The sequence below is a fragment of the Bos javanicus genome, chromosome 9 (genome assembly GCF_032452875.1).
Source record: "Bos javanicus breed banteng chromosome 9, ARS-OSU_banteng_1.0, whole genome shotgun sequence".
NCBI lineage: Eukaryota > Metazoa > Chordata > Mammalia > Artiodactyla > Bovidae > Bos > Bos javanicus.
Genome location: NC_083876.1, coordinates 70,925,044 through 70,939,294, shown reverse-complemented (window position 1 = coordinate 70,939,294; position 14,251 = coordinate 70,925,044). Strand labels below are relative to the sequence as shown.

The 14,251-nt window shown below is 38.4% G+C and overlaps 1 protein-coding gene across 1 annotated transcript in view; it reads left to right on the top strand.

Annotated features, from left to right (window-relative positions):
- Positions 1-12,892, top strand: part of VNN2 (vanin 2) — a 34,282-nt gene extending 21,390 nt beyond the window's left edge. Inside the window, exons 5-8 of the mRNA XM_061428007.1 lie at positions 2,390-2,678; positions 4,370-4,743; positions 6,247-6,417; positions 12,293-12,892. Of these exons, the coding sequence (XP_061283991.1) occupies positions 2,390-2,678; positions 4,370-4,743; positions 6,247-6,417; positions 12,293-12,484 (1,026 nt within the window). The 3' untranslated portion in view covers positions 12,485-12,892. The remainder of the gene's footprint in view (positions 1-2,389; positions 2,679-4,369; positions 4,744-6,246; positions 6,418-12,292) is intronic.
- Positions 12,893-14,251: the final 1,359 nt, after the last annotated feature.

Genomic DNA, 14,251 nt, shown 5'->3' with positions numbered 1-14,251 from the left:
AGAACCATAGCCTTGACTAGACGGACCTTTGTTGGCAAAGTAATGTCTCTGCTTTTTAATATGCTGTCTAGGTTGGTTACAACTTTTCTTCCAAGGAGTAAGCGTCTTTTAATTTCATGGCTGCAGTCTCCATCTGCAGTGATTTTGGAGCCCCCCAAAATAAAGTCAACCACTGTTTCCCAGTCTATTTACAATGAAGCGATGGGACCAGATGCCAAGATCTTAAATTTCTAAATGTTGAACTTTAAGCCAACTTTTTCACTTTCCTCTTTCACTTTCATCAAGAGGCTCTTTAGTTCCTCTTCGCTTTCTGCCATAAGGGTGGTGTCATCTGCATATCTGAAGTTATTGACATTTCTCCTGGCAATCTTGATTCCAGCTTGTGCTTCATCCAGCCCAGCATTTCTCATGATGTACTCTGCATATAAGTTAAATAAGCAGGGTGACAATATACAGCCTTGAGGTACTCCTTTTCCTATTTGGAACCAGTCTGTTGTTCCATGTCCAGTTCTAACTGTTGCTTCCTGACCTGGATACCATTTAACACTAAAATGATAAAAGATGTTTTCATATTGTATGAATTAGTTTCACAGAAGCTAATTTCTTTGCTTTCTATCAAGTTACAAAACTGATCTTTCTTTTTTAGATTCTATACCAGTTGATTTAATTATCCTTTTATTGATTTAAGGTCAAATTATAAAATTTTTACTTTAAAATCTGAGTAAAATAACCTGAAGGAATAAAATAACTTAATGTCATAATTTTGTACCAAGTTGGGCAGGGAGAGAGATTGACCTTTTACATGAATATGGGGTGTGCAGGTCAGTGTGAATGTCCCTTTTCCTGTCCCATATTCTTTTTTCTAATCATCTTATATTTGAACCACAGAATCTTCTGAGTGGAGAAATTATCTCCTGGAAGTCCTAGGTAAAAAATAAATTTTAGTCAAGAAGAAAGATATGGCATCAATGATTTTCAAATGTTTTTGATCACATACCTATATGGAAAAAAAATTAACACGAGTCCTTAAAAATATGTTTATATTTATTTATGCATTTATTTGTGTGTTTATAAATAAGACCCAAAACTTTCAAAGAGTTTTCTATGTGATCTTGTGGGTCTGACAACTTGTTTTCAATTGTAATTAAACTTTTATGTTCTCACAAATGTGTCTCAAATTGGGAATAGGAATGTCATTTTTGTTATTTTGGAGACTGTGTTTACATTGTTAGTATCATTTTAAAGGCTAATTTTGCAGCTACTCTTCTATTCTGTAAGTGTTTACCTAGTTAAACTGATAACATAGTTGATCAATCCACTTAACCAGACCCAGTAAATGGCAGGATGGCACAGTGTACAGGATGTGGGCAGCTAGTGAGGACCTGAGTCATCCTAAAGTGAGAAGCTCTCACTCTTCCATCAGGGTACCTCAGAACAGTTCGTGACCCATATCCTCTGACATATGGATCTGATAAGAGAACTTTGTCGACTGATTCTTAAAATGCTAGTAAATTTCAATTACAAATTTTTTAGATCAAAAATAAACTTTGAGAGGAGTTTTAATAATCTTGCTTCCAACTCTCAGCTTTTCCTGCTTTGCAAATGATTTTATTAAGCTATTGATCCTGATTATCAAATTAGACTAGGTTTGTTTCTCAAGCTGACTTGGAAGAAATCAGAATGAAATAAAACATCTATGTTTAACAACACTTTTCAAAACTGGGTAACAGTCCCTGAGATTACTTTGGAAGGGACATGGTGAAGAGGGATGGGGCCTCCCTCACCTGCTTAATAGATATTTATTGTGTATCTATTACATTTCTGCTTCTCTGGTGACTCAGTGGTAAAGAATCCACCCACCAATGCAGGAGACTTGGGTTCAATCCCTGGGTCAGGAGGATCCCCTGGAGAAGGAAAAGACAACCAACTCCAGTATTCTTTTCTGGGAAATCCCATGGACAGAGGAGCCTGGTGGGCTACAGTCCATGGGGTTGCAGAGAATTGGACACAACTCAGCGACTAAACAACAACAACAATTTTATTTTTAGGTATCAGGGACTTAAAGAATAGTGATGTATATCTTCAGCTTTCAAGAAGCACATATTGTTTGCAATTCATGGGGAGCTATTTGGCCCCTAATTGAGAGAGGGAGGGAGGTAAGGAGGGATAGGAGTGGGGAGAGAGAAAGAAAAGGAGAGCAAGAGAGACAGAGAGAGAGAAACTATATTTCTCCATATTTTTCTTTGAAAATTAGCTTCCAATCACAGTGGCATTCACCTTCTATATATTTCCCACTGTTAAGCAGGTAATTACTAACTTGGAGGGTCTTCATGTGTCATCTCTTCAATAAATAAGGCTTTTCTGGTTTTATCCTGTGTGTTTGTTACAGTACCACCTCTACCGTGAGATTCAGTTTGATGTCCCCGAAAAGCCAGAGTTGGTGACTTTCAACACCACCTTTGGAAAATTTGGCATTTTCACGTGCTTTGATATTCTCTTCCATGATCCTGCTGTGACCCTGGTGAAAGATTCCCACGTGGACACCATATTGTTTCCCACAGCTTGGATGAACGTTTTGCCCTTTATGACAGCTATTGAATTTCATTCGGCGTGGGCAATGGGAATGAGAGTTAATCTTCTTGCAGCAAACACACATAATGTCAGCCTAAAAATGACAGGTAATCCCTGACCAGATGAGGTTTGCAGATTATATTTCTAAATGGGGAGAAACTCATGCTTTGGATACGACCAGTTGTAATTTTTTTTAGTCCTTTGTTGGGACTTCTCACTAAGCTTGTATTCATTCACCAAAAAAAAAGAAGAAGAAAAGAACAGCTACTGTTGGTCATAATAGCTATGTCTGTGTTAAGACTTTTATGTGTATTATTTCATTTATCCTCACAACTCTATGTGTGGGCTGAGTATTATCAATCTGGTTTTATGGATTAGAAAACTGATACACACAAAAACGCAAGTAACCTGCTAAAGGCATCAGCTAGTAGGTAGCAAGAGCTTCCTTGGTAGCTCAGTGGTAATATGCCTGCAATGCAGAGACCTGGATTTGACACCTGGGTTGGGAAGATCCCCTGGAGGAGGGCATAAAAACCCACTCCAGTACTCTTGCCTGGAGAATTCCATGGATAGAGGAGCCTGGTGGTCTACAGTCCATGGCATCTCACAGAGTCAGACGTGCCTGAAGTGACTACTCAGCAGCAGTATGTAGCAAAGTAGGAAACTAAACAAGATGTGCTCTAAAACTGGTGAAGGCAGAGCAGTGTATTATTGACATGTTGCTGTACAATAAATTACTCAAAAAGTAAAAAGTGGAAGTGGCTTAAAACCACAAACGTTTGTTATCTCACAGTTTGTGTTGGTCAGGAACTTGGGAGTAGCTTGGGTGGTCATGGCTCAGGCCATCTCTTCAGGTTACATCAAGGTTTTGCCTGGGCTAAAAGTCACTTGAAGACTTGACTGGGGCTGGCAGGTCTGGTTTCAGGATGGCTCATTCATATGGCTCTTGGTAGGGTTCCTCTCTTTTTCAGTGGCTGTTGACAGGAGACTTTCATTTCTTGTCACGTGGGCCTCTCCATAGGGCTATGTGATGTATCCTCATGATATAGCAGTTGACTTTCTCCAGAGCTAGTAATGAGAGAAAGATGGAGAGAGACAGGGGAAAGCTACACAGCTTTTTATGACGTTTCTACCATCATTTCTACCACGTTATATTCATTAGGAGTATGTCACTAAGCCAAGCCCACACTGAAGGTAAAACAAATTAGATCCACCCATTGGAGAGAGGAATGAAGAAGAAATTTTGGACATATTTGAAAACCACCACAATGGAGAACAGGAGGGACTGTTCTTTTATATTACCTTCCTTACCTCTCAAAGTGCTAGTGGTAAAGAACCTGCCTGCCAACGCAGGAGACGTAGGAGATGCCAGTTCTATCCCCAGGTTGGGAAGATCCCCTGGAGGAGGAAATGGCAACCCATTGCAATATTGTTGCCTGGAGAATCCCATGGACAGAGGAGCCTGGTGGCCTATAGCCTGTAAGATCTCAGAGGATCAGACACTATTGTAAAGACTTAGCATGCACATCTCAGACACTTCAGTGATTCAGTGGTTTTAATATTTGGCTTAATTTTCTGTTATGGTAATAAATTATGTTCAAAGTTTATTGAATGAGACCATTGATCATTCAATTTAATCTCCTCCAGTGGAGAATAGGAGAAGTACTTAGGTGTTCAGTGCCTTGTGTTATCTCGTAACTAATCTTGTGACATGACCATATGCTCAGTTTTGATGGGGAAACTGGGGGGTGTTGGGTTTGTTTTTTGTTTTTTATAAAGACTTGTCTTCCATTCACAGGCAGTGGTATCTATGCACCACACTCTCCCAAAGTCTACCATCATGATATGGAAACAGAGTCAGGAAAGATCCTCTTTGCAGAGGTGGATTCCCATCCCCGAAACTCCTCGACCTACCCACCAGCCATGAATTGGAGTGCCTACGCCACCTCCATCACACCCTTTCCAGGACCTAAAAATTCCTTCAGGGGATTTATTTCCCGTGATGAGTTCAACTTTACAAAACTCTCTGAAAGTGCAGCAAACCTTACAGTCTGTCAAAAAGAGCTCTGCTGTCATTTAAGCTACAGAATGTTAGCAAAGGAGGGGGATGAAGTGTATGTTCTAGGAGCTTTTGCAGGACTTCATGGGAGAAGGAGAAGAGAATATTGGCAGGTAATCTCAAGTGAAAACGAGTGTTTGGGTGTGAGTAAATTCCCGGGTTAACTTTTCATATTTGTCCCAGGGAATCAAGTGCTTTTTCTTGGCTTGACTCCATGCATTGCCAGCATCACACACATACGCTTTGGGATTAATCATATGATATTTGCAGGGGAGCTAAGTATCATCTGATTGCTTGCTTTGAACACATTAAAATATTAACCTGATTTTCTAATTGACTAATGAACTAGCTTGCATATTTAAGTGGCTTCCTTAAGTAATTTTGCTGACATATCTAAATATAAAGTCTTATTTTAACTTTTAAAACTACCAATAAGTAGGGATATCATTTTTATTTTAACTGCTCTTGTAACCATATTCCTAGTCATTTCCTGCCCTTCCAATGACAAATTTTAAAGTGCACATTTTTTGTATCGTGATGGCTATGCATTTGTATTTTATTATTATACTCTGTGCCTCATTGCTTTCTTCTAAGGAAACAGATATGAAAAAAAAAAAGGTCAAAATTCTAACCATCCTTTTGACTTTAGTATTTCTGTTGCCCAAAGAGTTCCACTTTCTTGGACCAAATGCCATTATCTGACATGCCAGATGAATGGTTTATATCTGATACCAGTTCAAGCTTGTACTGCTCACTGTGGGACAGGCCAATAAATTGAGATATGAGTTGTGGCAAGGAACAGTGACCTTATTTGGAAAGCCAGCAGACTGAGGTGGTGGACTAGTGTCCCAAAGAACCATCTTTCCGGAGGTAGAAGTCAGGCTTCTTCTATATTGAAAGGGAAAAAGGTAAAGTCCTGGTTCCAGTCAGACTCTGGAAGGGAAATGTACATTTTTTTCTTCTTGTAGTCATTCATAAGTGGACCTAGTCTAGATATTCCCTATAAGCTAAACAAAAGTATTTTAGCTTATTGCATGAAAGGCACTATTCTCAGAGACAGTTCATTATGTATAATTTAAGCTTATAGACAACCTCCATTTAAGCTTCCAGGTGACACAGTGGTAAAGTATCCACCTGGCAATGCAGGAGATGTCTGAGACTTAGGAAGATCCCCTGGAGGAGGAATTGACAACCCACTCCAGTAATATTGCCTGGAAAATTCCATGGACAGAGAAGCCTGGCAGGCTACAGTCCAAGGAGTTGCAAAGAGTTGGACATGACTGAATAACTGAGTGCACCAATCTCCATTTAGTGATGGACTTATAGCAAAAACAATAGAATACAAAGGTTAAAGTAAAAGAACCAGATCCAATATGGAGTCGGATTTGTTCTTTCCTATTATGAAAATGGCTTCTTTCTTTCAATCCACTGGTTGCCCAGGATGTGTGGGTTGGCTCTTAATCATTTGCCATTTCCAATAAATCAAGTAATTGTGTGATCCGAATCCCTTTAGCAAATGGAGAAAATATTTTCTTTGCTGTAAACTGAGTCAACAGTTCTAGTACAAGTAACTTAGATTCAAGGTGTTGGATTTTATCTGCATCTCTTCTACACAGGTATGCACAATGCTGAAATGCAGATCTACTGATGTGACAACTTGTGGACAGCCAGTAGAAACTGCTTTGACGAGATTTGAAATGTTCTCTCTAAGCGGCACATTTGGAACAGAGTATGTTTTTCCTGAAGTGCTACTTACTAAAATCAAGCTGGCACCTGAAAAATTTGAGGTAGGAGAATTTTAAGAGTTTCTTCATTTTATCTGTTTTTTGAAGTCAAACAAAACAGGCTAAGTTTCTGTTAACCTTTGCTGTGTAACAAACTTCCTCAAAATTTCATGGCTTTACGCAATAACCATTTCTTTAGCCCTGATAGTGTGGTTGGTGCTGTGAACTGGGTGTAACTAAGCTGTTCTACTGGACTAGAAGGGGCTCAGTTGATCTTGGCTGGGCTCATCCATGCATCTGCTGCTAGCAAGTGAGTTGGCTGGAGTTGGTTGGTTTGTGATGGCCATGTCTTGAAATGACTGGAGGCACATCCTGTGGTCCCTTATCTTCCAGAAAGCCTGGGCTTGTCCACATGTTAAATGAAAAAGTCCAAGAGCATGAATAGAGAAAGACACAATAGGCAAGTTATTTTCAAGTCTCTGCTTGGACCATGTTTGCAAGTATTTCATCCACCATAAGCAAGTCACATGACCAATGTAGATTCAAAGGGTGAAGAAATAAATGATGCAGAATTCTCAATGGGAAGAGCTATGAAATCATATTGTAAAGGGTATGGATAAAGGGCCGGGGCGGTTTGTGACCATATTTGTAACTTATAGCAACTAATTCTTATGTGATGACACTTTGTTGGAATAACACAATAAGATACCTAAGGCCTATGAGTCTGAGAAACCATTCATTGCAGAATATTTACCTACAGAGTTTTAGTTTCTTTTTTCTAACATGTGAAGACAAACAGAAAATCAAATATTTATTTCATAAACCATAGTGGTCATAGCTAGTTCATCCACAAATTAAGCTGGTCTCAAATTAAAATTAAGATTCTGCAGGTTGATACCTGCTACTTAGTACATGGTGCATATACACACATGTGCATACACACACCCCACAAGTTTGGAATTTAATGTCTTCATCGAACTGTGACAAATGGTGGCAGAGTTTTAGAAACTAAAATGGAATCACTGCATTTTTTGTTTTTACAAAAGAAAAATAGGATCTACGCTAATTAGTCCAAAGCATCAAGCAAGGGAATCTTTAAAATTGCAGACTGCTTATGATAATATATCTGTGTCTGCTTGTATTATCAGATTGGAATATGTCATATTTTGTAAAAATGTTTAATTCTGTGACACCAACAGTTTAACATACAGTGCAGCCTTAAGGCTGGGAAACTCAGGGAACTGGAATCCTTGGCTGCCATAGAACCCAGTAAGGCAGAGAATCTCAGGAACACATTGAGGCTGGAACAAAAGCTTTGGTGCCACCTGTAGAAAACCATGATCAGATCTGATGTAAGAGATCTGGAACTGAAATCCAATTGTTAAAAGTTGATAGCCTGGCACAAACATGTGTCGATAAGTTGAAATTATCTGCAAATTCAAGGAAGTGAAAGAAGGGAGGGTAGGGTTCACTCAGGTAAGCTTAGGAAGACATGGGATCTAGTGGTATGTGTGCACTGTATCTTGCAAGCCTTGCCATTCATTTCATTTTTTAATTACAGTATAATTATTTTACAATGGTGTGTTAGTTGCTGCTGTACAACGAAGTGAATCAGCTATATGTATACATATATCCCCTCCCTCTTGGATCTCCCTTGTCACCACTCATCCCACCTAGCTAAGCCTTGCCATTTCAACTGAGCACACAATCTAATTTTCTGGGTACTATTTTGAAAAATTTTCCCCATGCCATGTACTCTTAGACTTGTATCTCTTTGAGGAATTACTCCAAAAGAGGACAGAACATTTATCTCACAGAAGAGTCTCATCCATGGGAGAAAGACAAAAAACTGTTGGCGTTTTCCGGATCACGTTAAAGTTCCAAAGTCTGAGATGCCATGTGACTATCACTCTGAACCACATCAATATACTTGAAGAAGCAGGTGGTGCTAGTTGATGAGAATTTTAAACTTTTCCTCACAAATGGTTTCAGGCAGTAGGAAACAATGAGAGAATAAAACAAAATAGTAACTGGTTAAGCACTTAACTCGATACTGTTTGTTGATCTCAACTCAAAATTCTCAGAATTAGTCATGCTACCTCCCATCCTTGGACACTGGCCCTTTATTTTTGGATAGAAGGAGGAAGGAGAGGGAGGGATTGTATCTACCCTGGCTCAGATGGTAAAGCATCTGCCTGCAATGTGGGAGACCCAGGTTCCATCCCTGGGTCAGGAAGATCACCTGGAGAAGGGAATGGCAATCCACTCCAGCACTCTTGCCTGGAAAATCCCATGGACGGAGGAGCCTGATAGGCTACAGTCCATGGGGTCACAAAGAGTCGGACATGACTGACTTCACTCTTTAAATTTAGCACTTACAGAGACTCCCCTGGCAGTCCAGTGGTTAAGACTTTGCACTTCGAATGAAGGGGACATGGGTTTGATCCCTGATCAGGGAAGTAAGATCTTGCATGCTACATGGTATGGCCAAAAATGATACTAAATAAATTAGGCACTTACATTATATTTATCATTTGGGGCATATCTCATCTACTGCAGCTCATTTGCAAAAGGAAGAAATGAGATACACTGTGTGTTGACTCCTCAGAGCAATAAAAGAGGCATTTGTCTGCTGGCAAGCAGGGGTTTGGTATAACAGTTCCTTGGAGGATGTTTCCTAGTTAGGGTACTGGTTTTCGTTTCACAAGTGTAGATTCTCTGTGGCATGACTTTCCCTGAAGTTCATCAGGTTCTAAGGAACAGACACTAAGTAAACACATAAGATAGACAAAAGGAAGAACCAACTAACCAAACGAACAGTAAAAAAAAAAATATATATATATATATCAATGATCAAGAATTTTATTTTTTAGTTATTCTTTCGCTGGAAACTTTGCAGATCATGTTAACTTGCTGATCTGTTAACTTGCTGTTTCTAGAGATATCAGTTCTAAAACCATAGATGATAAGAGTTTTATAAGAGTCACACCAACCGTGTTTTCCTGAGTGTTTCCCCAGTTTCCCTGGTTATGGACTCTCCATTAACATACATTTTACACATTATCTTGAAGATCACTTCTGCAGAGATTTCAACACATTTACTTCTTATCTTTTCCCCACCCCTAGTCCTAGCTAAGAGAATGAAGTGTTACTAACCACGACTCTGGGAAATATTGCTTTACTATTTGGCTCAGATGGTAAAGCGTCTGTCTACAATGCGGGAGACCTGGGTTCAAGTCCTGGGTTGGGAAGATCCCCTGGAGAAGGAAATGGCAATTCACTCCAGTACTATTGCCTGGAAAATCCCATGGACAGAGGAGCCTGGTAGGCTACAGTCCATGGGGTCGAAAAGAGTTGGACACGACTGAGCGACTTCACTTTCACTTTTTCACTGGTATATTATCAGAAGTCTGGTCTCGGAAACTAATTATATAAGTTTGTGCAAGTCAGTTCACCTCTGAATTTGCTACCTATAAAGTGGGGGAATATCTTCCTCACTGATTTGGGAATGCATGTGAAAGCACTTGTACAGTGAAGCATTGTACTAGTATCAGGATGTATTTTTAGTTAGTTACCTCAGAAGGTTTCCCTAGTTAACCATTTATCAACAACTAGAGGAAAATGTTGCCAGAATTAGGCCACATGTACTGAACATTGTGTAAGTATAGGTCAATGTGCAGACAGACTGGAGGAGTAAGAGACCAGGTCCCATTGTAAATCAGAGTCTCTGGGGGTGAGACCTGTATTTTTCCATAGTCCCACATTTTGGTGGGTTGCTTGATTGATTTGATTTTGGTGGGTAAGAACTACCAGTGTAAGAGAATAATCAAAAAGATCAAATTATATTGAGTATATACTACTTAGGAGGTCAATTAATTATACAGTATATTTTAGGAAAATTTGTAACAGGAAACTAGTAAAAATGCTAAGTTCTAGCTAGAACCTAAGAGACAATCACTGATATGGAAAAGTTAATCCCAAGGAAGTTAACATAGACACGATTTTACTATATTAATGAAAAGTCACAAGAAAACTAAATATTTGTGTTTAACTTGTTTCAAACTTTCACCCAACTATAATTTGAAATATACCTTTGGTATTTCATTTTTGTTCCTTTAACGAACAATTTAGTAAACAAGGAACAATTTAGAAACAATGAAAACTAACTACCAACAGTTTGTGCATTTGACAGCTTGTTAGTGAGCTGTGTTTTTATGTTTATGTGTCACCACAGTAATTATCTTTGAGGATATTTAGCTATTTTCTACTTCTAGTTATGAAGCATCTAATTTCTTACCCTCTAAGTTCTTCCCCCATCCAAATTGTCCTTTCCACAACTGATAAATTCATTTTCTTTATTCTTGTTCTGTTGTCTATTTGTGTTTCTTCTTGTTCCATTATTTTCCATACATTACTCCCTTACAGAGAAGCCTCTGTGACTTCACAATTTTTGCATATCTAATCCTTGCTCTTCTTTTAGATCATATGGTTTAGTCTTCTCTTCATTAACCTTCAACTAGTGATGCACTATAAATTGTAACAAGCCACTCTCTAAGGGAGAAACAAAGCTCTGATTTGTGGGATTTGCCAATTATCATGGTATAAATACTCTTACCATGATCAATTTCAAGAACAGCCATGCTTAACAACCAGCTGTCAAAGTTCCTGGAGATTTAACAGTCTGTTGTTGTGAGCTTACATACCACTGCACTGGTCTCTGAAACTAATTATGCAAGTTTGTGCAAGTCAGTTAACCTCTGAATTTCCTACCTATAAAATGGGGAGAATATCTCACTGCTTCTAACCAAATGGCAATGAGAAAGCATGCACGTTGTTTAGCACACTGTGAGTCTGGGGAAGGCCACCCACCTCACCCCTCCCAGCCCCTGCCACACACACATTTTTATTTATTTATTTTAATTTTTTAAATTTTATTTTATTTTTAAACTTTACATAATTGTATTAGTTTTGCCAAATATCAAAGTGAATCCACCACAGGTATACATGTGTTCCCCATCCTGAACCCTCCTCCCTCCTCCCTCCCCATACCATCCCTCTGGGTCGTCCCAGTGCACTAGCCCCAAGCATCCAGTATCGTGCATCGAACCTGGACTGGCATCTCATTTCATACATGATATTTTACATGTTTCAATGCCATTCTCCCAAATCTTCCCACCCTCTCCCTCTCCCATAGAGTCCATAAGACTGTTCTATACATCAGTGTCTCTTTTGCTGTCTCGTACACAGGGTTATTGTTACCATCTTTCTAAATTCTATATATATGCGTTAGTATACTGTATTGGCCTATTATACAGAGTGAAGTAAGCCAGAAGGAAAAACATATTTGTTTTAGAATGAGCCTTTGCTGCTTGATTTCCATTTGGCACAGTCTTCCATAATATAACCCCAGGGAGAAACTCCCAACTGCTCCTCCTTGTAGCAAGTTGTTTCCCAATTTGGGAAGCTGACCAGTTCAGCTATTCCCTCTCAGACTTCCTAAGCACATACCTGCTTCTCTTGCCAAGATACTATTATACTGATTTCTCTCTTTATATTTGGAATCTGCTCAGTTTTACCATTAACTTTTAAGCTTCTTGAGGGAAGAGTGCTATCTGTACTCTTCTGGCTCCTGGTTATCCTGAATATAATTGGACTCGATAAATTTTTGCTACTGATGATTTCTGACTCTGTTAAAGGTTGTGTTACATTTGATTGTGTAAACTCAATTATTGAACCTTATAGAAAGGCTCTAGTCTTCCTTACATATAAAATAGCTGTCCCCTACCCTTCCCACCTGCTCCCCAAGCCCTGGCCCCAGGCCCTTTTCCTAGTAACCTACTTGATCAACTGTGATATCTAGGATGGTTTCAGAATCATGAGTCTGCTTGTAATGTATATTTTAATTAAGTTGGCTATACTCTTCCCACTTTTTCTTTAGGTACTAGAAGATGGGCGTTTGGTAAACAAGAATGGATTATCTGAGCCTGTCCTAACAGTGTCGCTCTTTGGGAGATGGTACACCAAGGACGCACATTCCATCTCAGGCGGGACCAGCAACTCAGCAACAGCGTACCTGATGATTCCCACATTATTAATGATCATAACCTTGCGGGATGCTGTGATGGTGTAGAACATTGCTTTATCATATTCATTGATTCTTCTCAGATTTACTAAGAAATATTGAATGACTAGCTCACTAGTATAGATCAATGATTTCCAAATATTTTTTCTTCATCAAGGATTATTTTTAAGGGCTACAGTAATTTTGCCTTTTTTATTTGGCTATGCTGAAATGTCACAGTATGGTATAATGGTATGATTGATGTTTGGGCCAGATGGATGTGGATCAAATTCTGGCTCCAGCCTTGTTTGCCATATAATATGTGTCTACTTGTGTGTCTGTTAGCAGGAGCAGAAGAGATTCAGGGACATTTTAAATGTAATGATGGCCTTGGAAGAGAGCAGTACTGATGGGAATGAGGGGAACTGAGAGATTTATGACTGAATTCCATTTGACATTAAAGACAATTTGAATTTATTCAGTTTTCTGTGCTAATGATTGTGGGGGTGATTTGCTTTCTAATCAGATGGAAACAAACCCATTGGAATTCCACTGGAAACATAAACTCCAATGTTTAAGTTTATCTTAACAAAAAAGTTGTTTTGAGATGTTCTAGAAAAACTAATACCCAGTCCAGTTTCTTGGGTAGTCATAGCTCCAAATAGTCCTACTTAATGGCTATGGTTTAATTTAAAGTCACAAATACCATAAAACAAAGACCATGACAGTTAATAGTAACACTATTTTCAACATTGAGTAGTCTGTTTTTAGTGATGGGGAATGTACATGTATGTAAATATTCCAAAATCATCAAAACTGTATGCTCTTTTATCTCTTCATAAAATATAGACCATTTCAGATTTGTCAATTTTGCTTGAGGAAGTTAGACATTATGCAATGGTTTTGTGGTGTGCTTTATGATGCATGCACAATCATATTTCACTTTCAGAAGTTTCAGTGTTGACTGGTAGTCAGCCTCTGAAGTTAAACTCACTGGTTGGAGAAAGATATAAACAAGGATTTCCTCACAGATTCTAAGGGACAGTTCTTCCCCTGATTCACATTTAGAGTTGTCAGCTATAGTAGAATTCATTAAAAGCAAAAGCAAAAATGAAAAACAAATAGCACCAGTCCCAAGGAAAACTAAGAGCACTTAACTGTAAAATTGTTTGCATTACAATGTTTTAATCCGTATCTCATCAGTGGTTTTCACATGCACATTTTATTTACCAAACAACTCAAGTGTAGTTTCATTTGGCCTTGATTCAGGGAAATGTACCTGAATCATTTTAAACAATTTTTTAATAATCAATTTAAATATTTTAAATAAAATGTGCATGTGAAAAAAAATTAAAGTACTAAGAATGGATTAAATTTAATTAAAAAAATTAAATTACTAAGAATGGATGCCCCAGATGGATGTCTGTCTGTATTTGGGACATGACAGTTCTGTAGATCCTACTGTAGGAGATATAAATCTTTCATTGGCCAGACCATACTCCCAATATGACCATATATGAATTCAGATTTACGTGTCTTAGGGATGTATAGAACATATCAGTGAATTAGTGAGAGCAGTGTCACTGGGACATGATGTAAAAGAAATTGCTTATAATTTACTCTAGTATAAATATGCTCTTGACCCATGAAAATAAAAATAGGAAGTGTGTAGATGGAGAGTAGATGTGTGCCTCATCAGTCAGTCCTAACTCATGCCTCATGACTAGGAACCTATTCGTAAATTGAATATCTTATTAATGTAAAAGAAATCCAAATATACTAGAAAAAATAATAAAGGGATAGTACAAGACATTAAGTGAAAGATATGTACCTTCT